General features: G+C 36.5%; 4 protein-coding genes and 1 pseudogene across 5 annotated transcripts; 3 read left to right on the forward strand and 2 right to left on the reverse strand.

Annotated features, from left to right (window-relative positions):
• Positions 1–1,408: 1,408 nt before the first annotated feature.
• On the reverse strand, positions 1,409–2,290 carry LOC147552944 (Oleosin family protein). The gene has a single exon (XM_086672506.1). The coding sequence runs from the start codon at positions 2,094–2,096 to the stop codon at positions 1,563–1,565; it is 534 nt and encodes a 177-aa protein (XP_086528632.1). The 5' UTR covers positions 2,097–2,290; the 3' UTR covers positions 1,409–1,562.
• A 3,059-nt stretch (positions 2,291–5,349) lies between these two features.
• Positions 5,350–7,426, forward strand: LOC147552945 (cyclin-B1-2-like). The gene is made up of 4 exons (XM_086667054.1): positions 5,350–5,735; positions 5,836–5,936; positions 6,708–6,811; positions 7,143–7,426. The coding sequence occupies exons 1-4, from the start codon at positions 5,607–5,609 to the stop codon at positions 7,241–7,243; spliced, it is 435 nt and encodes a 144-aa protein (XP_086523180.1). The 5' UTR covers positions 5,350–5,606; the 3' UTR covers positions 7,244–7,426.
• Positions 7,427–7,728: 302 nt separating this feature from the next.
• On the reverse strand, positions 7,729–10,385 carry LOC147552946 (Cytochrome b561/ferric reductase transmembrane protein family). 2 transcript variants are annotated; one of them, XM_086667052.1, is made up of 4 exons: positions 10,068–10,385; positions 9,901–9,952; positions 9,620–9,816; positions 7,729–8,223 (listed from the first exon to the last, which is right to left on the reverse strand). In XM_086667052.1, exons 1-4 carry the CDS (start codon positions 10,251–10,253, stop codon positions 7,894–7,896), a joined length of 765 nt encoding a protein of 254 aa, XP_086523178.1. In that variant the 5' UTR covers positions 10,254–10,385; the 3' UTR covers positions 7,729–7,893. The 2 variants fall into 2 exon arrangements, with proteins under 2 accessions (XP_086523178.1, XP_086523179.1); XM_086667053.1 differs by having other exon boundaries at positions 9,682–9,816; positions 10,068–10,356.
• A 1,865-nt stretch (positions 10,386–12,250) lies between these two features.
• On the forward strand, positions 12,251–21,408 carry LOC147552947 (respiratory burst oxidase homolog protein C-like). Its single transcript, XM_086667574.1, has 10 exons — positions 12,251–12,672; positions 12,754–12,922; positions 13,033–13,081; positions 18,142–18,255; positions 18,550–18,771; positions 19,274–19,389; positions 19,476–19,578; positions 19,701–19,771; positions 20,186–20,721; positions 20,879–21,408. The coding sequence occupies exons 1-8, from the start codon at positions 12,321–12,323 to the stop codon at positions 19,758–19,760; spliced, it is 1,185 nt and encodes a 394-aa protein (XP_086523700.1). The 5' UTR covers positions 12,251–12,320; the 3' UTR covers positions 19,761–19,771; positions 20,186–20,721; positions 20,879–21,408.
• LOC147552948 (respiratory burst oxidase homolog protein A pseudogene) lies at positions 20,289–20,819 on the forward strand (annotated as a pseudogene).
• Positions 21,409–21,860: the final 452 nt, after the last annotated feature.

The following is a 21,860-nucleotide window of genomic DNA, read 5'->3' on the forward strand; positions in this document are numbered from 1 at the left end:
TGGTGGGATTGGTTCTGCCGCTGGTAACCTTTATCAATCCGTCCCTTTGGCAATTGGCTTATTTGTATCAATAACGGCACTTGTAGCTCTTTGTGCCAAACATACTATAAGGAGACAAGTTTCAAACAACGAAATAAATCATTCAAAAGTTACACCAAGATCATCAACAATGAATCCTAAGCAGTTTCTCGCGACTATAAGTAATAAGGCAATTCCATTTATTTATAAGAAAAAAACAGGTGATGATATCTATGAAATAGTCGAAAAGGATGGAGGAGGATTGTGGCAAAAGGGCATAATTATGGGAGAAAAATGTCAACCACCGGACTTTTCAGGCGTAATATACTATGATATGGACGGCAAACAACTTTCCGAGATACCACCAAGGTCTCCTCGAGCTAGTCCTCTAGTAACCAGCTTTTCGTTTCCCGTTGTAAAATAAGATGAAATTTTTAGGGTGCAATTTTTATTCTTCTACTTTTTGGGTGAAATGTTGTAAGTCCAAATTTTTGTGAATATTTCAAAATTGAATCCACCATATTTGGAACTTCTATTAATGTTTTGAACTTCTTATAGTTTTAGGCACTAGAATAAGATTGTCCAACGCCAAACTAGTACTTTATTACGAGAGCCTGTTCTGTTTTGGGACAGATTAGCTTTGTAGCCAAACATGGCATATACGAAAAATAAATGGTTCGAGTAATGAGATAATGAGTTTTAGGTCATCATCTTCTGCCCCCCGTGGACTACTTAGAAGTAATTTTGCTCAACTTTTGTAGTAATTGTGGGTAGTAGGATTTGAGTGAATATCTTGCTCATTTTTTGTACCTAGGTTAAGTTCAAAACAACCATGGTCATCCAATATGGAAACAAAATTTAAGTTGTCTTTCCTCAAAGAGGCTAAATTTTGAGAACAAACCTACTTTCACATAACAAACGGCAGTCTTTGAACTTATTCTGGTCTTAATCTGTCTTTGAACTTATTCTGGTCTTAATCTGCTAGACCTTATTCCGTTCTTACTCTGCTCGGATCTGAATTTCTCTAAATCCTGTCGAGACATATACCTAGGATAAGATTCCATCCCCATAAGTATGACATACATTTTCTACCACAAATAAGGTTAATTTGCCCCCCCAAATTTCAACTGATATTAGATTATTTGAGGAGTCATATAGTACTCTTCATGAATTGTAAATTTTTTTTCATATCTCATTAAAGCAAGATTCTATTCACTAATCTTCATATTAAACCATTCGAATTGCTTAATTTCAAATCCGTTCATGACCAAATCCACCCAATAAAACGATCTCTCACAATCTCATTGTCATTTTCATTACCACCCAATACCTATTAGACTTGATCAAATTTGAAAGGCCGCTTATGTTAATGGGGACTAATTCTACCTGATTAGAAAAAACCCTTAATTAATTATAAAATTTCATCTTAAATTCAAACATGTCAACAAAAACCAAAAACATGATATAGTTTAACTGCAAAAAAAGAAGACAAGATTAACATCATCATCATCATTAAGCTCTTAATTATGAATTAACTAAACTAATTAAGCACCCGGGGCAGCATCTTTAACCTTACTTTGCAAATACCCACTATACTCTATTGCATAATCCTTCACATGACTTGCTGTATCAGCAATCCTGCTCCGAGCATAATCAACCCGATCCGAACCCGGTGGGTGTCGCCCATTAAAGTACTTATACATCCATGCTACCCCTGCTAAAACGGATACACCAAACCCGCATACCGATAAGAACCCGGCAATCGCTACGAATAAAACCGTACCCGCTGGGATCCATATTGGACTTGATAGGATAATCAATGGAGTGAAGAAGATTAATCCCATAATTGTTGCTGTTAGTGTTAATCCAGTTAGGATTAGTAAGATCCCACCTGAAACTACTAGGGTTAGTAACCCAACAAGCTGGGTTGAATTTAATGGTGCATGATCTTGGATTTTTTTAAGAAATGTGGGTCGTCCACCACCACCACCAGTACCTGGCGTTGTACCACCACCGCCGGCGGTTGCACCACCGGCAGGTCTTGTTGCTGAAGCTCTTTGGTTTTGACGATCTGGCATTTTTAATGTCTGGTTCTTTGATGTGGGTATGTAAATTTTCTTGTATTGATTTTGTAGAGAGGGAGAGAGACAGAGAGGGTGGGGGATTATAAGTTGAGTTGATGGATTTATGGAGGAGGGGAATAATAGACAGATGTGATGAAAGAAGATTTGGATGGCATGCAAAGAAACAGATGGCAGAATGCGAGTAAGTAGGAGGATGCAATTTTGAGTATGGAATTGTTTTATGACTCCTAGGTTTGCTCATCAGGAGAAATGACTTTGTCTTCTTTAGGGTTGGTTACTCTCTCATTCCTTCTTTAAGTGCTCGTAGAAGATGTAAATCCCATTCATTTTGTAATTTTTGCCCCACTCAAACATGACTTACCCATGCTCAAGCTCTGTCCGATTAAAAAGGTGGGCAATACGTGGACAACTGTTTTTTATATGGACAATTATTTTCAGGTCCGGTGTCAGTGAATTATGCTGGACTTAGTTGACTTTGATTTAATAAGGAGACAACTCTATAAAGTCTTAAAAACTAACAATTACTAATTTGTGGACCATTACCAAAATAATAGTTCAAAACTGAAAACCTAAGTTGTCTTCTCCTTCATCATCTTCTTCTTCTTCTTCTTCTTCCTAGTCTTATTATTATTCTTGTACTGCTACTAAAAGTAAACTATAGTTTCTACTACTTCTTTTTGTTTTTTTTATCAAACCCTAGATGAATGAAGAAGATAAAACTCATCAATCTCCACTTTCCTTGTTTTTTTTAGTAAACTATAGTTTCTATCACTTCTCTTTGTTTTTTAGTGAACTATAGTTTCTACTACTTCCCTTTGTTTTTTATCAAACCTACATTGATGAGGTAAAACTCTAACTTTTTCAATTTTATTTTGTATTTTCGTTTGGGTAGTTTGAAAGAATACAAAACGATTTCAAGGCAAAAAATCGAAGTGAAGAAGAAATTCCCCAGAATTTCGTAGGAAATCCACGAAAATATGCTAGATTTTCGTGGCAAGTTTCCTTCTGTCTTGCAAAATTTTCATAGGAAATCAACGAAATTGGCAAGTCCGATTTTTTTTTTACAAAAACTCAGAAATTAAGATTTCCCGTGTTTAGTCGATTTTCCACGAAGCACGAGCAACTCTACTTGTTTGTAAAAAAAATCTAAGGTTTTGAAATTTCTGATTTCTAGGTTTTGAAATTTTTGATTTCTAGGTTTTAAAAGTTTAAGGGGTTTTAGGGTTTTTAGATAGAGTTAATTCCTATATGGCCCCCTACTTTGTGACCAGCTTCCTTTATGGCCCCCAAATTTCTGTAAATTCAAATATGGCCCCCTATTTTCATGGAAATGTCATACCTACCCTTCACATTAATATATTTTCAAAATAAAATTAAAAACAAAAACCTAAATTCCACCTCACTTCCCTCTCCACCACTCATCTCTCTCCACGTCACCTCTCTCCAACTCACCTCTCTCTCTCTCTCCAAGTCAGCACTCAAAATTAAAAAAAAAAAAAAAAAATTTTTTTTTTCACTCACCTCTCTCTCTCTCTCTCCAATCAGCACTCTCATGAAGGTCGCCGGCCGGAAAATTTTCCGGCCGGCGACCTTCAAACTTAAAAAAAAAAAATTTTTTTTTTTTTTTTCACTCACCTCTCTCTCTCTCTCCAATCAGCACTCTCATGAAGGTCGCCGGCCGGAAAATTTTCCGGCCGGCGACCATCAAACTTAAAAAAAAAAAAATTTTTTTTTTTTTTTCACTCACCTCTCTCTCTCTCTCTCCAATCAGCACTCTCATGAAGGTCGCCGGCCGGCGACCTTCATACTTAAAAAAAAAAAAAATTTTTTTTTTTTTTCACTAATCTCTCTCTCTCTCTCAACATTCCGGCGAAGGGGGTTTCCCTTCGCCGGAATTTTTAGAGAGAGAGAGAGAGATTAGTGAAAAAATTTTTTTTTTTTTTTTAAGTATGAAGGTTGCCGGCCGGAAATTTTCCGGCCGGCGACCTTCATGAGAGTGCTGATTGGAGAGAGAGAGAGAGAGTGCTGATTGGAGAGAGAGAGGTGAGTGAAAAAAAAAATAATTTTTTTTTTTTTTTTAAGTTTGAGTGCTGACTTGGAGAGAGAGAGAGAGAGGTGAGTTGGAGAGAGGTGACGTGGAGAGAGATGAGTGGTGGAGAGGGAAGTGAGGTGGAATTTAGGTTTTTGTTTTTAATTTTATTTTGAAAATATATTAATGTGAAGGGTAGTTATGACATTTCCATGAAAATAGGGGGCCATATTTGAATTTACAGAAATTTGGGGGCCATAAAGGAAGCTGGTCACAAAGTAGGGGGCCATATAGGAATTAACTCTTTTAGATATGATCTTTCTGGTTAGGAATATCCTTCACCAATTCCCTTCCCTTTGTTTGATGTCATAATCTTCTCCAAAAAAATTCTCTCTCTAGAATTTTGGGTTGATGATGAAGATGAAGTAGTAGAAGAAGACCAAACTTACTTAGGGTTTATAGGAAAAGTGGGAGGTGTTAAAATAATAAATCTAATTCTAAGAGGGTTTGAGTGAAAATAATAGAGAGTTGTCCCCTTAGAAACTGGTGTCAATATAAAAAAAAATTAATTATTTTGATTGTCAACATAAGATAGCTGTTCATATAAGAAAAACGGTTGTCCACGTATTGACCACCAATTAAAATTAGGAGAATGTTACTTTTTTTTACTTACACAAAGGTTCTGATTTAATTTGTGACTTAATGATTCATATTTTCTGAAGATGAAAGAATTCGAAGTTTGACTAAGATCTAGACTGCTCTATTACTACTTAAGTGAATCGTTATGTCACAAATCAAGTCAAAACTTTTTGTAGACTAAAAATTTTCTTTTAGTTTATTCAATGTGTCAAACCAATCAAACATTTCAAACTCATAGTCTGGCTAAAAGGCCTGGATTGATCACAAACATTATATCTATTAGATGAAAGGTCTAGATTTTGTGTAACTTTTGAGTCTGAGTTGATTTAAGATCTATTCGACTCGTCAAATTCAAAAGATAGATGATAGATGAGTCATATCATTCATCTCATCGAGTTTTTAAGTTTAAAACAACGAATGGCAAGTCTTGAGCCGACTCTTTCAGACAATTCACAATTTCGAGTGCCCATTGCCTACGACCCTTACCGACATTCCAAAACATGTATCAAGCTATCTTTCAAACCATAATCTCTTCTTCTCTTTCATTAGAATCCCAAATTTCTCTCTTTTTTTTTTTTAACGTCTTGAGCTGCCTCTGTCTTTTTTTCCTTTTTCTAGGTCATGGTCATTAGACCAAGTCAAACATTATTGGTTGGGCTCTATGAAAGAAGTGGTGCCGATAAAAATAACCCTATACAACCCGTATACAACGAAACCTACTGCCTTGTGGAGAAAGAAATAAAAACCTTGTGCCATAAAAACACAGACCGACCGAGAAGAAGAAGCAAAAGAAGACGAGAAGAGAGAGAGAGAAAGAAACCCTAGAGAGAGAAAATATGGAGGACTTCTCAAAGCCAACAATCGCACATGAAATTGGAGGGATCAACGACGCTCTTCGTTTTGGTTTACAAGGCGTTAAGAGTGATATCGTCGGAGTTCATCCTCTTCAATCCGCATTTGAATCGGTAATTTATCTCACTTCTTTCTTTCACTTCAATTTCTTAGTCAGTTTTCTCCAATGGTGTTCTAAATCTGTTATTTTCCTTTGGGTATTCATCTTACCAGACAGCTACGACTCAAACCCAGATGAAAAGGAAGATCCTTGAGAGCACTTATGGATCCGCTTTTCCTTTAAAGATGGATCTTGATTCACGAATGCTATCCAGGTATTTCAAAATTTGAACTTGATTTAACTTCATTGACTGATCTCTGACTTGTTCGAAATTAGGGTTTTTCAGTTTAGGTATATGTTAATTAATTGAAAATTAGGGCACCGGGAAAGGCCACTGAGCGTATGTCACTTTAGTGAAATTAGTAGATGGAAGTATTATCCTAGAATCTACGTCGACTTTTTAGGCTAATTAGGTTAAGTGAGATTTTTAGTAAAATTACGCCTTTTTCTCATCTTTCAGTGAAAGTTTTGTACTTAGATTTAGGAGGTTTAAATCTAGACATCTACTGAGTAATTATGTTTGGGTTTATAGGTAATTGTGGAGTTAGGAAAAATTCTAATGATCTGAAATTTGATGGTATCTTCTCATTTGCAAATGCAAATTAGGAGAAAACCGGAAAATGTTCACGCATTCGCATATCGCTTACAAATGTTTGAGGGAAGTGAAAGCTTTCATACTTCATTGTCTTGTTTATCGTAAGAGAGTTTTTTTGGTCCAAAATTTTATCTACCTATGATATCTGAGTTATAACACTATGGAGAATATTGTACTCTTAGGGTCATTAATTATGTTGGCTTCGGGTTAGTACTGGATGTGAGCAAATAGCTAAAGTACGGTCTTATGAGAAAATGATATTCGAGAATTGTGATAGTTGTGAAGTGTTCCTGTGCCCACTTTGATGCCCTAGTTGTTGTATGTTTCATAGGCTATGTGCCAACATCTTATTTCTTTATCATCAGTTCCTTTGCCGTATCATGTCTGCAGGTACCAAAGGCCCCCAGGTGCAGTGCCATCTTCGATGTTAGGCCTAGAAGCTCTTACTGGTAGCTTAGATGACTTCGATTTCAATGATTTCCACTGCCTCAATGGTAATGTAGTTTCTTTCTCATCCCTCGACAGTCGTGAGTAACACTACTTCTAAAATTAGAACTGAAATGGAAATCTATTTCGGTATTATTATCATCAGCCAAAGATTTGACTATTGGGTTCGCGTTGGCCCTCGTCTTCTTGATTACTAAGTGAAGAACTTACATGCATCACAACATCGAATTACATTATTATATTCTTATGATCGAATCAAATAAATCCGTCTAATTTCAGAAGCAAAGTGATCTAATTGCACAATTGAAATGTGAGTTATTAGAACTGACCGGTAAATATGATTCTGACTGTGCTCTTTGTTCATGTTTGGTTTTGCAGACCCACGTGAATCTGAGACTTATCGACCATTAGATATGCATCATGGTATGGAAGTTCGCCTTGGGATCTCTAAGGGACCAATCCCCCCCAGTTTCATGTGATGATGATCTCTAGATGCAACTTTGGGATGAAGAGAAAATTCTACTTTTCAATTACAAATATTATGGTTAATGTCCGACTGTTGCTCTAACTTTAAACTGGGTGTTCCTTTGTCATATACATTTTATGGTCATTTGTGTTCATTTGTCTTATAACATTCCAACTCTAGCTTGTGGATCTTCTCATATGGTTACACCTCTAGCTTGGGCATCCAAAATATTGTTGGTGACGGAAAGATTAAGGTGAGTCAAAATTGGCTTAGGGGAGAACTGTACCTTCAGTCTAAAAATCATCTTGAATATATTTCTTCATCTTCACCTTCGACTTCTCCACCTACTTTCGAAATTATGGTGGTTCAGGGTCGAAGGTGTTAAAAGTCACTTTTTGAATATTTCTTTAAATATCCAGAAAGTACTGGAGTTCTTTAATAAGCCATTCATTGGATGGAAAAATCAAATTTTTTTGGTGGTAACATGGGAGAATATGATTGTTTCTTAAAAAAAAAAGAACTGGTTACTCATAGTGGATCTCTATCAGTTACAACTTTCATTCCAAATGCTTTATAGTACAAAGATTATTGGTGGAGAACTCATGAAACCTACCGCACTCTCACTCAACATAAAATACACAACCTACCAAATTAAGAACTAAATTATGATTGAGAACCAAGCCGTTTCCGATCTGAATATACAAGTTTAGTCGGCACACTTTGATACCTTGGAGAAACAGCAGCCAAAATTACGATGCCGCTGAGTAGAGCCAGAGAAAGTCCTAAGCCATTGACCACCATTGACTCCAATGAGTGTTTTGAGACATTTCTTCGTGTTTGTAAAAATGTTAGTTTTTCTAGTAGACCTGTTTCTGCTGTGCCAATGGCTAACCCATATGTATATAGTCCGAGGAAGATGTGCCATGGCAAAACTTTTATCCTTGTCGTTCGTACTTCTCCCCTATGCCAGAAGCTCAAAAACCCCACCAACCACTGCACAAAGACACATCAAATTGATTATCAGTCCATATTTTTATAGTTGGGGAACTTTTGAAGGTCAATCTTGTGATATTATATAGGTGAAATCATAGCAAGTATTTTTTATCAGCTGTGAACATTCTTATCTCTGTCCTAATGATATATGATCATAGTAGACAAATGAACAACTCAAAACATGGACAGGAATATCAAGTATCATAGATCTTATATATATATATATACTTCGATACAACAACCAAAATGTGTTGCTTGCAGGAAATGTAAACAAGAAACCAAAGTGAAACACAGGATGTTTCTTCATCGTGCAGCCCCTGGAAACGCGCCCTCAAGATATACAAAATGCAGTAGGCCTACGGACGGGATCTCACTAGTTTCGCTCCAACTTCATGAGGTGTCAATGGCTTTGTTGTAACAAAACCATAGAGCTGCCGTAAAGAACTATTAGGACTACTAACTCCTACATGAAAACTAGGAGGTTCCATCTGGCTGTTCACTGTGATTGAAACGTGTGATCAAGAGATGCAAAAAATCCAACTAGTCCTCGGGTTGAGTCTCAATGGATTTTATCTACCATTCATTACGTCCAAGTTTTAAGCAAATTAGGGAGATGCTGTGACAGAAAAAGTGAGACCTATTGAATGAAATGTGCCACCAAGAAAAAAAAAAGGCAACAGGCCTGGAGTTGAATCTTATCGGGTTTTACCCATGGATTCATTACGTTCTAGTAGTTTTGCTGTAACAGATATACGGAGGAAACTGTCAAGAGCTATTGCATCCCATGCGAAATACAAGAGTTTCATCAGGCGAACCTTTCTGATTGAAATGTGTCATCCAGATATGCGAAAAAGTGAAGGGCCACCAGGTAGAATCTCATCTGAGTCTTCACTTCGAATTCATTACGTCCTAGATATGCTGCGATGATAGAACTACGGGTACCTATTGTTTCCCAAGTGAAAGCTAGGAGGTTAGAAATGGCATGGGTTTCACCCAGCCCCCAGGATCCATTAGGTCCTAATCATATTGTTCTAACAAGAATGGGGTGATGATGTTAAAGTAGAATTACCCGCTGCAGAAACACCTTGTGAGAATAGTCTCAGATGGACAAATGAAAGCCTTTTGATGACCAAAAATACAATATCTAAGATTTCTCCACCGCCTCATCTACAGCTTAACACACATAACACCACATTAGGAGCCAGTGATAAACCCCTCAACGATCGACTCCCCGATGGTCAACACCTATATCTAATTAGGATTAACATTGCTCACATCTTTATAGGTTCTACTTAGTAAAAGAACTAATCATAGGAATGTGGGTAGCATACAGTCAAGTTAAATAAAGATGCAATTTCAAATGAAGAAGGGATAAAGTGAGGCAAAAATTTCAAACCTGAGCACCAAACAAGAAGACACAGATCAATCCCATCCAGGAATGCAAGCTATAGAAATTACCCAAAAATCCATCTTCTCCATGAAATTTTGTCCAAATTCCGAAAATGCCACTGGTAAGAGCAACTCCTTGAAGACATAGATGGACAGATTTCTTCAAATTTCTTGATCCTGGCAACCATCTATGCACCAATATTGCTGCAATCACCACAATTTCATTATCAAATTCCCCTTACCATTTCAAATGATCTCTCTTTTTATCTCTAATTTCTCTAATTGTACCTTCACTACTGATGAGTATAAACCCAACCACCATTAAAAGGGGATGAAGTACCTGCAAAAAAAACAACATTTTTAGCTCATATGAAAGCAGATTTTGTGTGGGTAGCAGGCATTAGAGAGAGAGAGAGAGAGAGAGAGAGAGAGAGAGAGAGAGAGAGAGAGAGTACAGAGTAGTTATCATCATTATGTGGGGAGGTGGATGAATGAGGAAGGAAGCTTGATTTGAAGGAGAGAACCCAGGTAAGAACAAGTAGTGCAACAATAAAACCTGAGATTCTTGCTAATAGAAGAAGAGGGAAGAGTGAGAAAGGTGTGTGAGTGTTGTTTGTACCCTTGTTTCTCTCCATTATCATCAAAAACACTCTCTCACTGGGGAGTCAGTGAAATGAAAGCTAGAGAGAGATAGTGTGAGTATTATTTAAAGGCCTTCTTTTTTAGGAACTTGGGATTCAGCTCATTATTGAAGAGGTGTGTCCCTCTGCTTTAATTTCATTCTATTATTAGGTAGTGAAATAGTACACTGTACAGTATCAGGCCAGTAGGACTAGGCCCAGTCCCAGGGGATGCCCTCACTCTTAGAGCTTAGATCCTGTTTTTGTACTCTTAGTTTGACCTCTCTCTTAGCGCCCCATGGATTGGAGCAGTTCAAGGTTACTCGATTTAGACCTAATTCGCGATGGGTTTGAACAATACGGACTAGACTCAGTTTGAGTGCCTTCGGATTGTTTTGTTTGTGAGCCTCGCACAAATTTCCAAGAGAGTAATAAGCCAAGAGCAAAAAGATGGGGCGCTTATAGAGGCACCCTGCTCTATCCATTCTCATCCAAAATATGGAATAATTTACAATTATTTTAATTTCAACAAATTGGGTTGAAAGCTCAAGTGGTAAGTGCCAATCCCATCCTATTGCATTTGTAAAATTATTTCTGTTCTATAGGTTAAGTCACTCTTGGCATTTGTGACGGTTCCTTTACCCTGTTATACCGTTAGATCACGAGGACTCTCATGAGGTCAATTTGTTGGCAAAGATTATGCAGAATAGATCATCCTCTTCCACCTATGCAGTTGCTCGTTCGAAAAAAACCCATCTATGGCTTTTACAAATTGAGATTTATGCATTTCCAACTGTGTTTTTGGTCAGATCAGGTCTCAAATGGCAGAGCTGACCTGAATCCACTTCTTCACTCGTCTATGAGCTACGACAAAGTTCTAGATGTCTAGGAGGCTCGTGCTAACCTCCCAATAATCTCTTTGGTTAGAGTTGGACTTAAGTGGCAGAGTTAGAAAGCGCGCATACAAGACTTTGACACGTCTCATCCGAATCAATCTATTGAATTTTATTTGACTCAAGAGACTTCTATCTATTCTATGTCCTATAAGCGTGCTTTCTGACATATATAAGCATGCAGTTCGTTGTGGGCTATCGACATTGACAGAAAGAATTGGGTCAGCTGGCATTGGATTTCTCTCGCAAGACATCATGAACTAAGATATAGGCTATAAGGATGCAAGGGTATAACTAATACTTCCTACTATTTCGATCTATACCTACTCTAACAAAATCTAATTTGTTAGTAATACGAATTAGCAGTTATGAAATAAAGATCAATGGACATTACTCGTCAAACAAGATTTTTTCAAAATATTTGTAGCGTCGAAATTTTTTGCGGGAGTAGTTATTCATTTCCGAGGGGTTTTTACAAAATAATTGGAACATGCATTAGTGACGGTTAACAAACCGTCGCGAACTGACTTAAAAGAGTTGTATCCGCACTTTTACCAACACTACTTGGTATTGTAAACAGTTTTATGATATCGTCGAAAATAACAATATTATTTTCTGGGACGCTGTTGATAAGATTCTGTATTACTAAGGTTTTACAAAAATCGGAAAACTCCATAGCTTAAAGATATCATTTTTGTAGCGGAGTTGTGGTCGCAAAAGAACTTCTCTACTGAAATGAGTAGTTGATGAAGATGATGGGTTGGTTTTTACCATTTATCATGATGGGTTGCCTCACCTTAAACATTTTATAATTTTTAAAAGGTGAAGATAATCTTTAAAAAAAATTATATGCACAATGTCAACCAAACTGTTGAGACATTACTCAAAACTAATAGTCGATTGATTAGACTAAATATTATTCTATTCGATATGAAATTTTCCTTTGTAAAGACTACATTTAGTCACTCTTCACCGGCCCTTTTATGTAATGACGTAGAAAACGTGTGTGACTGTTGGGTATTGCGAGCTGATATCATATTGAGTTTTTACTAAAGCCAAGGGGCACCGGACGTATAAAATATCTCAACGTGGATAGAAGTAGTTTACTTTTTAACTTTGTGATTTGAGACTTGGGAGAAGCTTTTTCTATATATTTCTCTAAAAGGCATGCTGTATATCTAGCTCCAGCTGCATAATGACAACCATTGCCGGAGCGCCTAATTGCGGAACCAAATCCAACAACGAAGACGACGACATCGTCGAAATCACTCTTGACATTTGCGACGATGACACTATCGCTTTCCATGTTACATCGTCACATCAAGAGGTTGCTACTCGGTTGGCAAAGACTATGCAGAATAGATCATCATCTTCTACCTCTCTTCCCAAAAGAACCAAACCTCGCTCTGCCTATACCCCCAGGGGGCTCAGATTCGTCACCGACACGAAAAGTGACAGTAGTTGGCTCGCTGTCGAGAAAAGATTTGATGATTTGACTTCAAGAACTGACGGGCTTCTTCACCGTAATCTATTCGGGGAATGCATAGGTAATCGGTTTTTTCGCTCCTCAAATTTGAAAATATTTTATTTTCTTTTATGTTACTATAAAAGTATAAATTTAATTGCAGGGATGGACAAACAATCGGAGAAATTCACAGTCGTGTTAGTCGATGCACTCCGTAGGAGGAGACATGTATCAGAATCCTCCAAATTCATAAACAAGGCGGAATTGAGAGAATACTTGGATCAAATCTCTGATCAAAGTTTCGACTCTAGGCTTCAGATTTTCTTCGACATGTAATTTAATTATACTCGAAACACTTAATCATTTCAACTAATCTTAAGAAAGTTAAATTACTTTCATGGCCAGAATACTAATTAGTTAGAGATAAATTGAAATGTTGCAGGGTGGACAAAGATGGAGATGGGAGAATAACAGAAGAAGAAGTCAAAGAGGTCAAACTTAAAACAGTAGTGATAGAGCAACCCAAATCCTAGGTATATTTGGGAGGGATATTCATAAGTTAGTTAAAGAATAAGTTAGTTAAGAAAGTAGTTAGAGAAAGTAGTTAGAATTCTGTTATTGTTTGTTATGTAACAAACTAATCTCTCTTCCCTCTCTCTCTCTCTCTCTCTCTAACTTCTATTTATACATATATCTCAATTGTAATTCAACAACAAGATAATAAGAGATTTCACATTATAATCTTCATCTTCTTCTTTCTAACATGGTATCAAGAGCCAATCAAGTAATTTCTTTTTCGATTTTCTTCTTCAATTTTTCTTCTTCTTCTTCGAAATTTCTTTAGTTTGATTCTTTATTTCCTTTATTTCTTTCATAAGTTTAGTTTGATCCTTTATTTCCTATCTGTTTCAACTTTTTCTGCTTCAATTTCTCTTTCATGGCTACTTCTTCAAACACTTCTACTCCTCATTCTTCGACATCTTCATCTTCTTCTTTTCATCTTCCTTCTCCTTCTACTGTTAATCAATTTGTTTCTAACAAATTATCATCCACAAATTATATCTTCTGGAAGTCTCAATTTCTTCCATTATTACGTTCATATGATGTTCTTGGCATTGTTGATGGCACATCATCTTGTCCAGACAAATTCATTCACACTCATCCCTCTGATCCACCAATTCTCAATCCTGATTACACAAATTGGCATAAACAAGATCAAATGATCCTCAGCTGGCTTCTTTCTTCTCTCACTGAAGAGACTCATAGTCAAGTTCTCGATCTTACAACATCTCATTATGTCTGGTCTGAACTTGAAAGATCATATTCCTCTCACTCTAAAGCTCGGGTGTCAAATCTCAAGAATGATCTTCAAAATTTGAAGAAAGGTTCTGATTCTATTCAATCTTACTTCAATAAAGCTAAATCAATTGCTTTACAATTACGACAAGCCTCTAAACCAATTGATGATGATGATCTTTGTGATATAATTCTTCGAGGATTGACTTCTGATTTTGGTTCTTTTCGAGCAGCTTTCTCTCTTAAATCTAATTCTGTCTCTATCAATGAGTTACTTGGTCTTCTTCTCATTGAAGAAAATAGATTACAACATGAAAATTCCTTTAATCTTGCAAATTCATCTATTAATCTAGCTCATACATCTTCTTTTAGAGGTTTTCACAGAGGTTCTTCACCTTATAGAGGTCGAGGTCGATCTGATATGCGCTTTCATGGCAGAATACCTATAAGAGGTAGATCTTCATCCTCCTCTTCTCCTGTTCTATGTAAAATTTGTGGCAAAACTGGTCACACTGCCTACTATTGTTACAATAAGAATAATTCTGCCTTTCAACCTAAATCAGGAACTTCTTCCACTGATCATCAATCCTATCTCACTGAATTTGATGATTCCACTTATTTTCCTTCTGATTATTCCTATTTTCCTAATGAAGGCTATTCTTCTTCTTCTTATACTGAACCTGAATTCTATTATCATTCACCATCTCCTGATATTCATCATACCTATGAAAATGAAACCTATTTTCCTGAAATTCACAACACCTATTCTTCTACAACTCCTTCTATTCCTTCCAACTCATCTAATTCAACATCAACAACTTGGAATCCAGACTCAGGTGCTACTCATCATGTGACTTCTGATCTTTCTAATCTTAATATTCAATCTGAATTCAAAGGCAAAGGACATGTGAAGATTGGAAATGGTACAGGTTTGTCTATCTCTCATTCTGGTTCTACTTATGCTTCTTCAAATTCTAATACATTTCTTTTGCAAAATATATTACATGTTCCTTCTATTACCAAAAATCTCTTGTCTGTTCATAAATTTGCAAAGGATAATAATTGTTACTTTCAATTCTATCCTAACTTTTCAACATTAAGGATCTACAAACTGATCGAGAATTGGTCAATGGTCCCTGTGAGGATGGCTTGTATCATCTCAACCTTTCTTCTTTTCAAAACTCATGTTGAAAATATATTCTCTCTTAAGATTAAGAATGTTCAATCAGATTGGGGAGGTGAATTTCGCAATGTGTCTAAGTATCTTGAGGCTAATGGCATTGGTCATCGTATCTCTTGTCCTTATGATCATGCTCAAAATGGCTTGATTGAAAGAAAACATAGACATATTGTGGAAACTGGTCTTGCTTTATTAGCTCATGCTAATCTTCCTTTACATTTTTGGGATTTTGCTTTTGAAACAGCAGTTTACCTCATTAATCGATTACCCACCCCTATTCTCCATGATAGCTCTCCACTAGAGGTCCTATTTCACACACAACCTGATTATACTTATCTCAAAGTCTTTGGTTGTGGTTGCTATCCTTGTCTCAGACCATATAACAAGCATAAGCTTGATTTCAGAAGCTCTTGCCATATTTTTATTGGTTACAACCCCAAACACAAAGGTTACAGATGCTTAAACCCAAAAACACATCAAATCATCATCTCTTCCAATGTTGTTTTTGATGAATCATTATTTCCTTATGCTTCTCTTACTCAATCTTCTATTTCATCTTCTCCTTCTTCTGTTTCCTTTATTCCTCTTCCTTCATTGCCAATATCTTCTGCTCCCATTATACCTTCTGCTCCATCTAATCCTATTCCACCTTCTGTTCCATCTGCTCCCATTATACCTTCTGCCCCATCTAATCCTATTCCACCTTCTGTTCCATCTGCTCCCATTATACCTTCTGCTCCATCTAATCCTATTCCATCTGCTTCTATTCCTTCTTCCACTCTAATTACAAATTCTCATCCTATGGTCACAAGAGGCAAAGATGGAATTCACAAACCCAAGGTTTATACTACTTCTATTTCAGATGACTCTTCTGAAATTACTCCTACCACTTATATTCAAGCATCTAAAGATTCTAAGTGGAGAATGGCTATGTCAGAAGAGATAAATGCTCTTATTCAAACTGGGACTTGGTCTCTTGTTCCTTCTACATCACAAATGAACATAATTGGATGTAAGTGGGTATTTCGAATCAAAAAGAATGCAGATGGGTCTATTTCAAGATATAAGGCTAGACTTGTTGCTAGAGGATTCAATCAAGTTGAGGGAATTGATTATGAAGATACTTTCAGTCCAGTTATTAAGCCAGTTTCTATTAGAATCATTCTCTCTCTTGCTGTCTCTAAAGGTTGGGTTCTTAGGCAGTTGGATATAAAGAATGCTTTCCTTAATGGCTATCTTAAAGAAGAGGTCTATATGTGTCAACCACCTGGTTTCATTGATTCTGATCATCCTAATCATGTTTGTAAACTCCAAAGATCACTCTATGGGCTGAAGCAAGCTCCTCGAGCTTGGTTTGAAAGACTAAGTTCTTTTCTTCTAAGTAAAGGTTTTTCAGCATCTCAAACAGACACATCCTTATTCTATCATGTTGATTCTTCTCATTCTATTTATATTCTCATCTATGTTGATGATATTATAATAACAGGAAGTGATCCCTCTTTTGTGCAATCTACCATTAGCATCTTATCAACTGAGTTTGCTATCTCTGATCTTGGTGCTCTTAATTACTTTCTTGGTATTGAGGTTTTAGCTTCTTCTAATGGTCTTCTATTATCTCAAAAGCAATATATCACAAACTTATTGCTCAAAACTAAGATGAATGAAGCAAAATCAGTATCCACTCCAATGGCAACAAATTGTTTGCTTAAGAAGGATGTTGGTGATCCATTAAATGATTCAGACATTAAGCTCTATAGAAGTACAGTAGGTGCTCTTCAATATGTCACCATTACAAGACCAGACATCTCTTTCTCAGTAAATAAGGTTTGTCAATTTCTTCAAAATCCAACTCAAGATCATTGGTGTGCTGTTAAGAGAATTCTGAGATATCTAAAGAATACTATTGATCATACCTTTACAATCACTAAATCATCACTCTCCCTCACTGGGTTCTCTGATAATAATCTTCAAGCATTCTCTGATGCTGATTGGGATGGCTGTCCAGATGACAGGAAGTCCACTAGAGGAATTTTAGTTTTCATGGGTTCTAATCTAATTTCATGGTGTTCTAAAAAGCAAAACACAGTGGCAAGGTCAAGTACTGAGGCTGAATACAAAGCTATTGCTGATGCAACTTCTGAACTCATTTGGGTTCAATCTTTGTTTCAAGAATTACAAATCACCTCAACCTCATGTCCCATTCTTTGGTGTGATAATTTAGGTGCTACTCAACCTCATGTCCCATTCTTTGGTGTGATAATTTAGGTGCTACCTATTTAACAGCTAATCCTATCTTTCACAATCGAATGAAGCATGTGGAAATTGCTTATCACTTTGTTAGGGACATGGTCAAGCATCACAAACTTCAAGTTCGACATATTTCAACCCATGATTAGCTGGCAGATATCCTTACTAAACCTTTGTCTACCTCTCGGTTCATTGCTCTTCGATCCAAACTCAACATTGTTTCTCCTATTTTGAGTTTGCAGGGGGCTGTTAAGGATATTCATAAGTTAGTTAAAGAATAAGTTAGTTAAGAAAGTAGTTAGAGAAAGTAGTTAGAATTCTATTATTGTTTGTTATGTAACAAACTAATCTCTCTTCCCACTCTCTCTCTCTCTCTCTAACTTCTATTTATACATATATCTCAATTGTAATTCAACAACAAGATAATAAGAGATTTCACATTATAATCTTCATCTTCTTCTTTCTAACAAGTACCACCATTAATTTAGTTATTATGATTTTATCTTTTCACTTCTACATAAAATTTTAAATCTAAGTTTGTATCTACGTTTATTTTTAATCTATTTTACATATTTCGGCATAATAGTTTTTGAATAAGAGTTCTTGATTAACTCATAGGATTTTGTTTGAAAGTAACTTATTTTTTTTACTGAACATTATATTAAATTAAGTTTTTAAGATTTAAAACACTATTACTAGGTCAAACCAAACATCCGAAATAACTTACTGGAAACACTTTTTTTAACTGCAAATAAAAAACTCTTGAAATAAGCTACATGATTACCCTACTAGGCAAGCGGGCCTAAGATAAAAAATTCTTTTATGCAGATCATAAGTGTCAGCGCCTCGGCCAACAAACTCACCAAGGTTGAGAGTTACTCTGAAGAGTATGCTGCTTTAATTATGGAAGAGTTTGATCCGGATAACTTTGGATATATCATGGTACGTAATTAACTAATAATTAATACGGTGGATCAAAACAATCCCACATGATCAACAAATGGAAGTCCCATGACTAAATACAATATTTAAGATGAGGCAAGTTTAAACTAAAAGAAGTCTAGTGACCAAGTACAAAATATCACGGACTTCTCACTTTTTTTTTTGGTACTGATTTGGATGACCACAAATTTAACACTGCATAAGTATGTAAAATTCCACAGAAGTATAGGTTCTCCCTCAAAACATCATTCATTGATTCCAATTGATTGATTTATTAATGAAAAAGTGATACAGATTCATGATCTGGAAATGCTGCTAGTGGAAGCATCTAATGATGGTTCATCCATAAGATCAGGGAGAGAGAATATTAGCAGCAGATCATGTTCAAGTGAAATGCTAAACCCATCAGGAGAGGAGGCAGGAGGTAACAACTACTGGTGGAGGAGCTCCTACAAGAGGTATCTTAGATTGATTACATTGAGATCAAGCATCACACCAGTTAATAATATAGTCAAGGTACGTGTTAAATTAAGATTTCAAGAATAATAAGTGGGAGATTGGTTAATGGGTTTAACTATTAATAGCTAGATGGTTTTGTGTTCAATTAAGATTTCCGAAATGGTGTATACAAATGATTTTCATGGTCTCTCAAACGATATCCAAACATTAAAATATTTTCCTAAACATATCGAATTACAAGATTTCGAGATAGTTTTTCTAACCTTTTCCATTGTACTTTCTGGCATATTACTAACAAAAATGATTACTGCGGCCATCCTGACTGCCTAGCACAATGCCTGTCCTACGCGGCTAATAGGAAAGGAGCAATATCGTCATTCCACACCTAAAAAATGACGATTTTGCCCTTGTCTTATACGAGGTAGTATGGTTGGCGGTGAGCTTGGACAGTAGATGCATCATCCCCTGTCTTACAAAAGTTTTTTTTAATTTTGTTTTGTTTTACTATTTTAGCTCTTTTGTGCAATGTAATGTACTCATGTATAATTACGTGTTGAAGGTGGGCATGTATCCTGGAAATGTATTGGCATTGTACATGACAAAACCTCTAGGTTTCAAATACAAGAGCGGTCAATACATGTTTATAAATTGCTCTGACGTCTCTCGCTTCGAATGGTTAGTAAATCATCATTATTTAACTGCAATAGATCTAATAATGTTATACTAATTTTATATTCATATGTTTATGTATATAATTGCAGGCGCCCATTTTACATAACTTCGGCACCGGGGGATGCCTATTTGAGTGTCCACATTCAAATTCTAGGCGACTGGACACGACAACTCTATACTGTATTCTCTCGAGTGAGTGCACGCCTTCATTCTTTTCTCCGATATATATAAATAATATACTATATGAATACAATAAAAATGTATTTTGAATTTACATTTCCAATAGATAATTCAAACTTTCATATAATGAGCAGGTTTGTCGGCCTCCTATGGAGGCTGATTTGATGGGAGGACGAAACGCAAGGTACCAATAGCAACAAAATCCGTTTTTGCAGGGTTTCTAGCCCAGGTGCATAGGCGTCCCTCATTTTGGTCTTGGGCCTCCCTCACTCTTAGCGTTCATGCGGATTGGGGCAGTCTGAGGGCACTCGGACCGGGCCTAATCCGCAATGGGATTGAACAACACGGGTTCAAGATAGTCTGAGTGCCCTCGAACTGTCCCAATCCTCGGGCTTCAGACCGCTCAGTCGTAAACCCACAGGGAGTGCTACGAGATGGATGGGCTAATAGTATAAGGATGGCGCACCTTTAGAGGCACCCTTCTATCCATTCAATTCCTTGCTTTGTTTTTCTTCCCTTATCAATACATTGTCTTATTTTTCACTCCAACTTGAATCTTAATAGGAAGTTACCCGGCTTTATGTATTTTAAATGTTTAACAATCTGTATCAAAATACAGTTTTCCCCGAGTTTCGATAGATGGTCCATATGAAGCATCCACACAGGATTATAAGAAACATGAGGTAGTATTGTTGGTGGGGATAGGGATTGACATAGCTCCAATGATCAGCGTTGTTAAAGACATTGTCAACAACATTAGGGCCACGGAAGGAGAAGTTGATGAGGCTTTCGAAGGATCATCCACCCGTAGTAATCCTACTGAAAGTAATAGTAAGAAGAAAGGGTTCAAGACAAAGCGAGCATACTTTTATTGGGTAACAGAAGAACAAGGATCGTTCGAATGGTTTAAAGGGGTTATGGATGAGGTAGCAGAAATGGACCAGAAGGATGTGATCGAGCTCCACAACTACTGCACTAGCGTACACGAAGAAGGTGATGCTAGGTCTGTCTTCATCTCATTGGTTCAACGTCTCAATCATGCGAAGAATTGTGTTGACATTGTTTCGGGTACTCGGGTTATGTCTCATTTTGCTAAGCCCAACTGGCACGACGTGTACCAGAGGATTGCTCTCAACCACGAAAACTCCCATGTCGGTGAGTTTTTATTTTTATTTTTTCTTGCAGTGCTTCAAAACTTGACTTCACTTGCACATTTTTTAGATTCAAATCATTCGATGTTACAGCCCGAGTGAACCCATCATTATAGTTCACTTATATACTCATTTTTTTATACAAATTTTAATTGACCTAGGGGTATTTTGTTGTGGGCCACAAACATTGGCGAAAGAGTTGGGTCAGCTGGCGCTGGATTTCTCTGGCAAGACATCAACCAAGTTTGATTTCCATAGAAATCACTTCTGAGTAAGCAGTGAATTAAGAGTGTCTAATATTGATGTATAAAGAGCCTTCATTAAAGTTTGACACCAGACTCCAAATTATCAGTTATGCAAATATTAGCAGTTCCTTATATTATTTTGAGTAATGATAGAAGAGGTTTCAAGTCAAAACCTTCACCAGACTTACAGGAAATCAACGATCTTCATTTTCGAGTCAATTCACTTTTGCTCTCCTGATAGATTCTTTCACTCTTGAAAGACGGTTGATTCTTATTTTGGTCTGAAGTATGTCCACTTTCTTAGCCTCTTTTATTATTTTTCTACTATTTTTGTGTTTGCGAACCATCTCTATCCTTCAACCCAAAATTCATAAAATGTAGTGTGTATATGATCGGTACCATGTACATCATATAATGTCACTTAAATGAACACTATCTCGTTATTGGTGTTTGTTTTGTATCACTTCTAAGTGTTATTGAAAATGAGAGTTTTGACCTAATGTTAAGTACGGTGAGCATTCTGTGCTTATTCATTAAGTGCATAATTGTAGTTGAAAAAGAATTAAAAGTTTAAGAGATGGTCTTAGGTCAAGGAGTGATGAAGGAGAAGAGTCTCCCCTGAAAGCCATAAGAAAGTTTTATTTATCAATGATTTAAGGTGTTAGTATAAAGTTAAGATCACAGTGGTTTATTAAATTGATCTAAGTAATTTGAATTTGTCAATCACCCAAGCTTTCGCAATCCAATACCTTAACAAATTTCTATTGAATTTGACTCATCTAATAGGGCATTGTCACGCGCGCATAGACATTGTTTTGTTGAGGATACATGATCAGTGTTTATGTTTTGTTTGAGTGATTTAGTTCGATCAATAAATAAATATTAATAAGTTGGTCCA

Source organism: Eschscholzia californica, unplaced genomic scaffold (genome assembly GCF_041429995.1).
Source record: "Eschscholzia californica isolate CP2 unplaced genomic scaffold, dmEscCali1.0.p SCAF_3, whole genome shotgun sequence".
Taxonomy (NCBI): domain Eukaryota; kingdom Viridiplantae; phylum Streptophyta; class Magnoliopsida; order Ranunculales; family Papaveraceae; genus Eschscholzia; species Eschscholzia californica.

Bases quoted from the DNA above. Each gene is read 5' to 3' on its own strand.
- LOC147552944 (XM_086672506.1), bottom strand. From the start codon at position 2,096: ATGCCAGATCGTCAAAACCAAAGAGCTTCAGCAACAAGACCTGCCGGT.
- LOC147552945 (XM_086667054.1), top strand. From the start codon at position 5,607: ATGGAGGACTTCTCAAAGCCAACAATCGCACATGAAATTGGAGGGATC. The intron at 5,937-6,707 runs GTATTTCAAAAT...TCATGTCTGCAG, and splicing joins GATTCACGAATGCTATCCAG to GTACCAAAGGCCCCCAGGTG. The intron at 6,812-7,142 runs GTAATGTAGTTT...TTGGTTTTGCAG, and splicing joins TGATTTCCACTGCCTCAATG to ACCCACGTGAATCTGAGACT.
- LOC147552946 (XM_086667052.1), bottom strand. From the start codon at position 10,253: ATGATAATGGAGAGAAACAAGGGTACAAACAACACTCACACACCTTTC. The intron at 9,953-10,067 runs GTACTCTCTCTC...TTTTTTTTGCAG, and splicing joins ATAATGATGATAACTACTCT to GTACTTCATCCCCTTTTAAT. The intron at 8,224-9,619 runs GTTTGAAATTTT...GTCTTTGTGCAG, and splicing joins TCTTCTTGTTTGGTGCTCAG to TGGTTGGTGGGGTTTTTGAG.
- LOC147552947 (XM_086667574.1), top strand. From the start codon at position 12,321: ATGACAACCATTGCCGGAGCGCCTAATTGCGGAACCAAATCCAACAAC. The intron at 18,772-19,273 runs GTACGTGTTAAA...TACGTGTTGAAG, and splicing joins CAGTTAATAATATAGTCAAG to GTGGGCATGTATCCTGGAAA. The intron at 19,390-19,475 runs GTTAGTAAATCA...ATATAATTGCAG, and splicing joins GACGTCTCTCGCTTCGAATG to GCGCCCATTTTACATAACTT.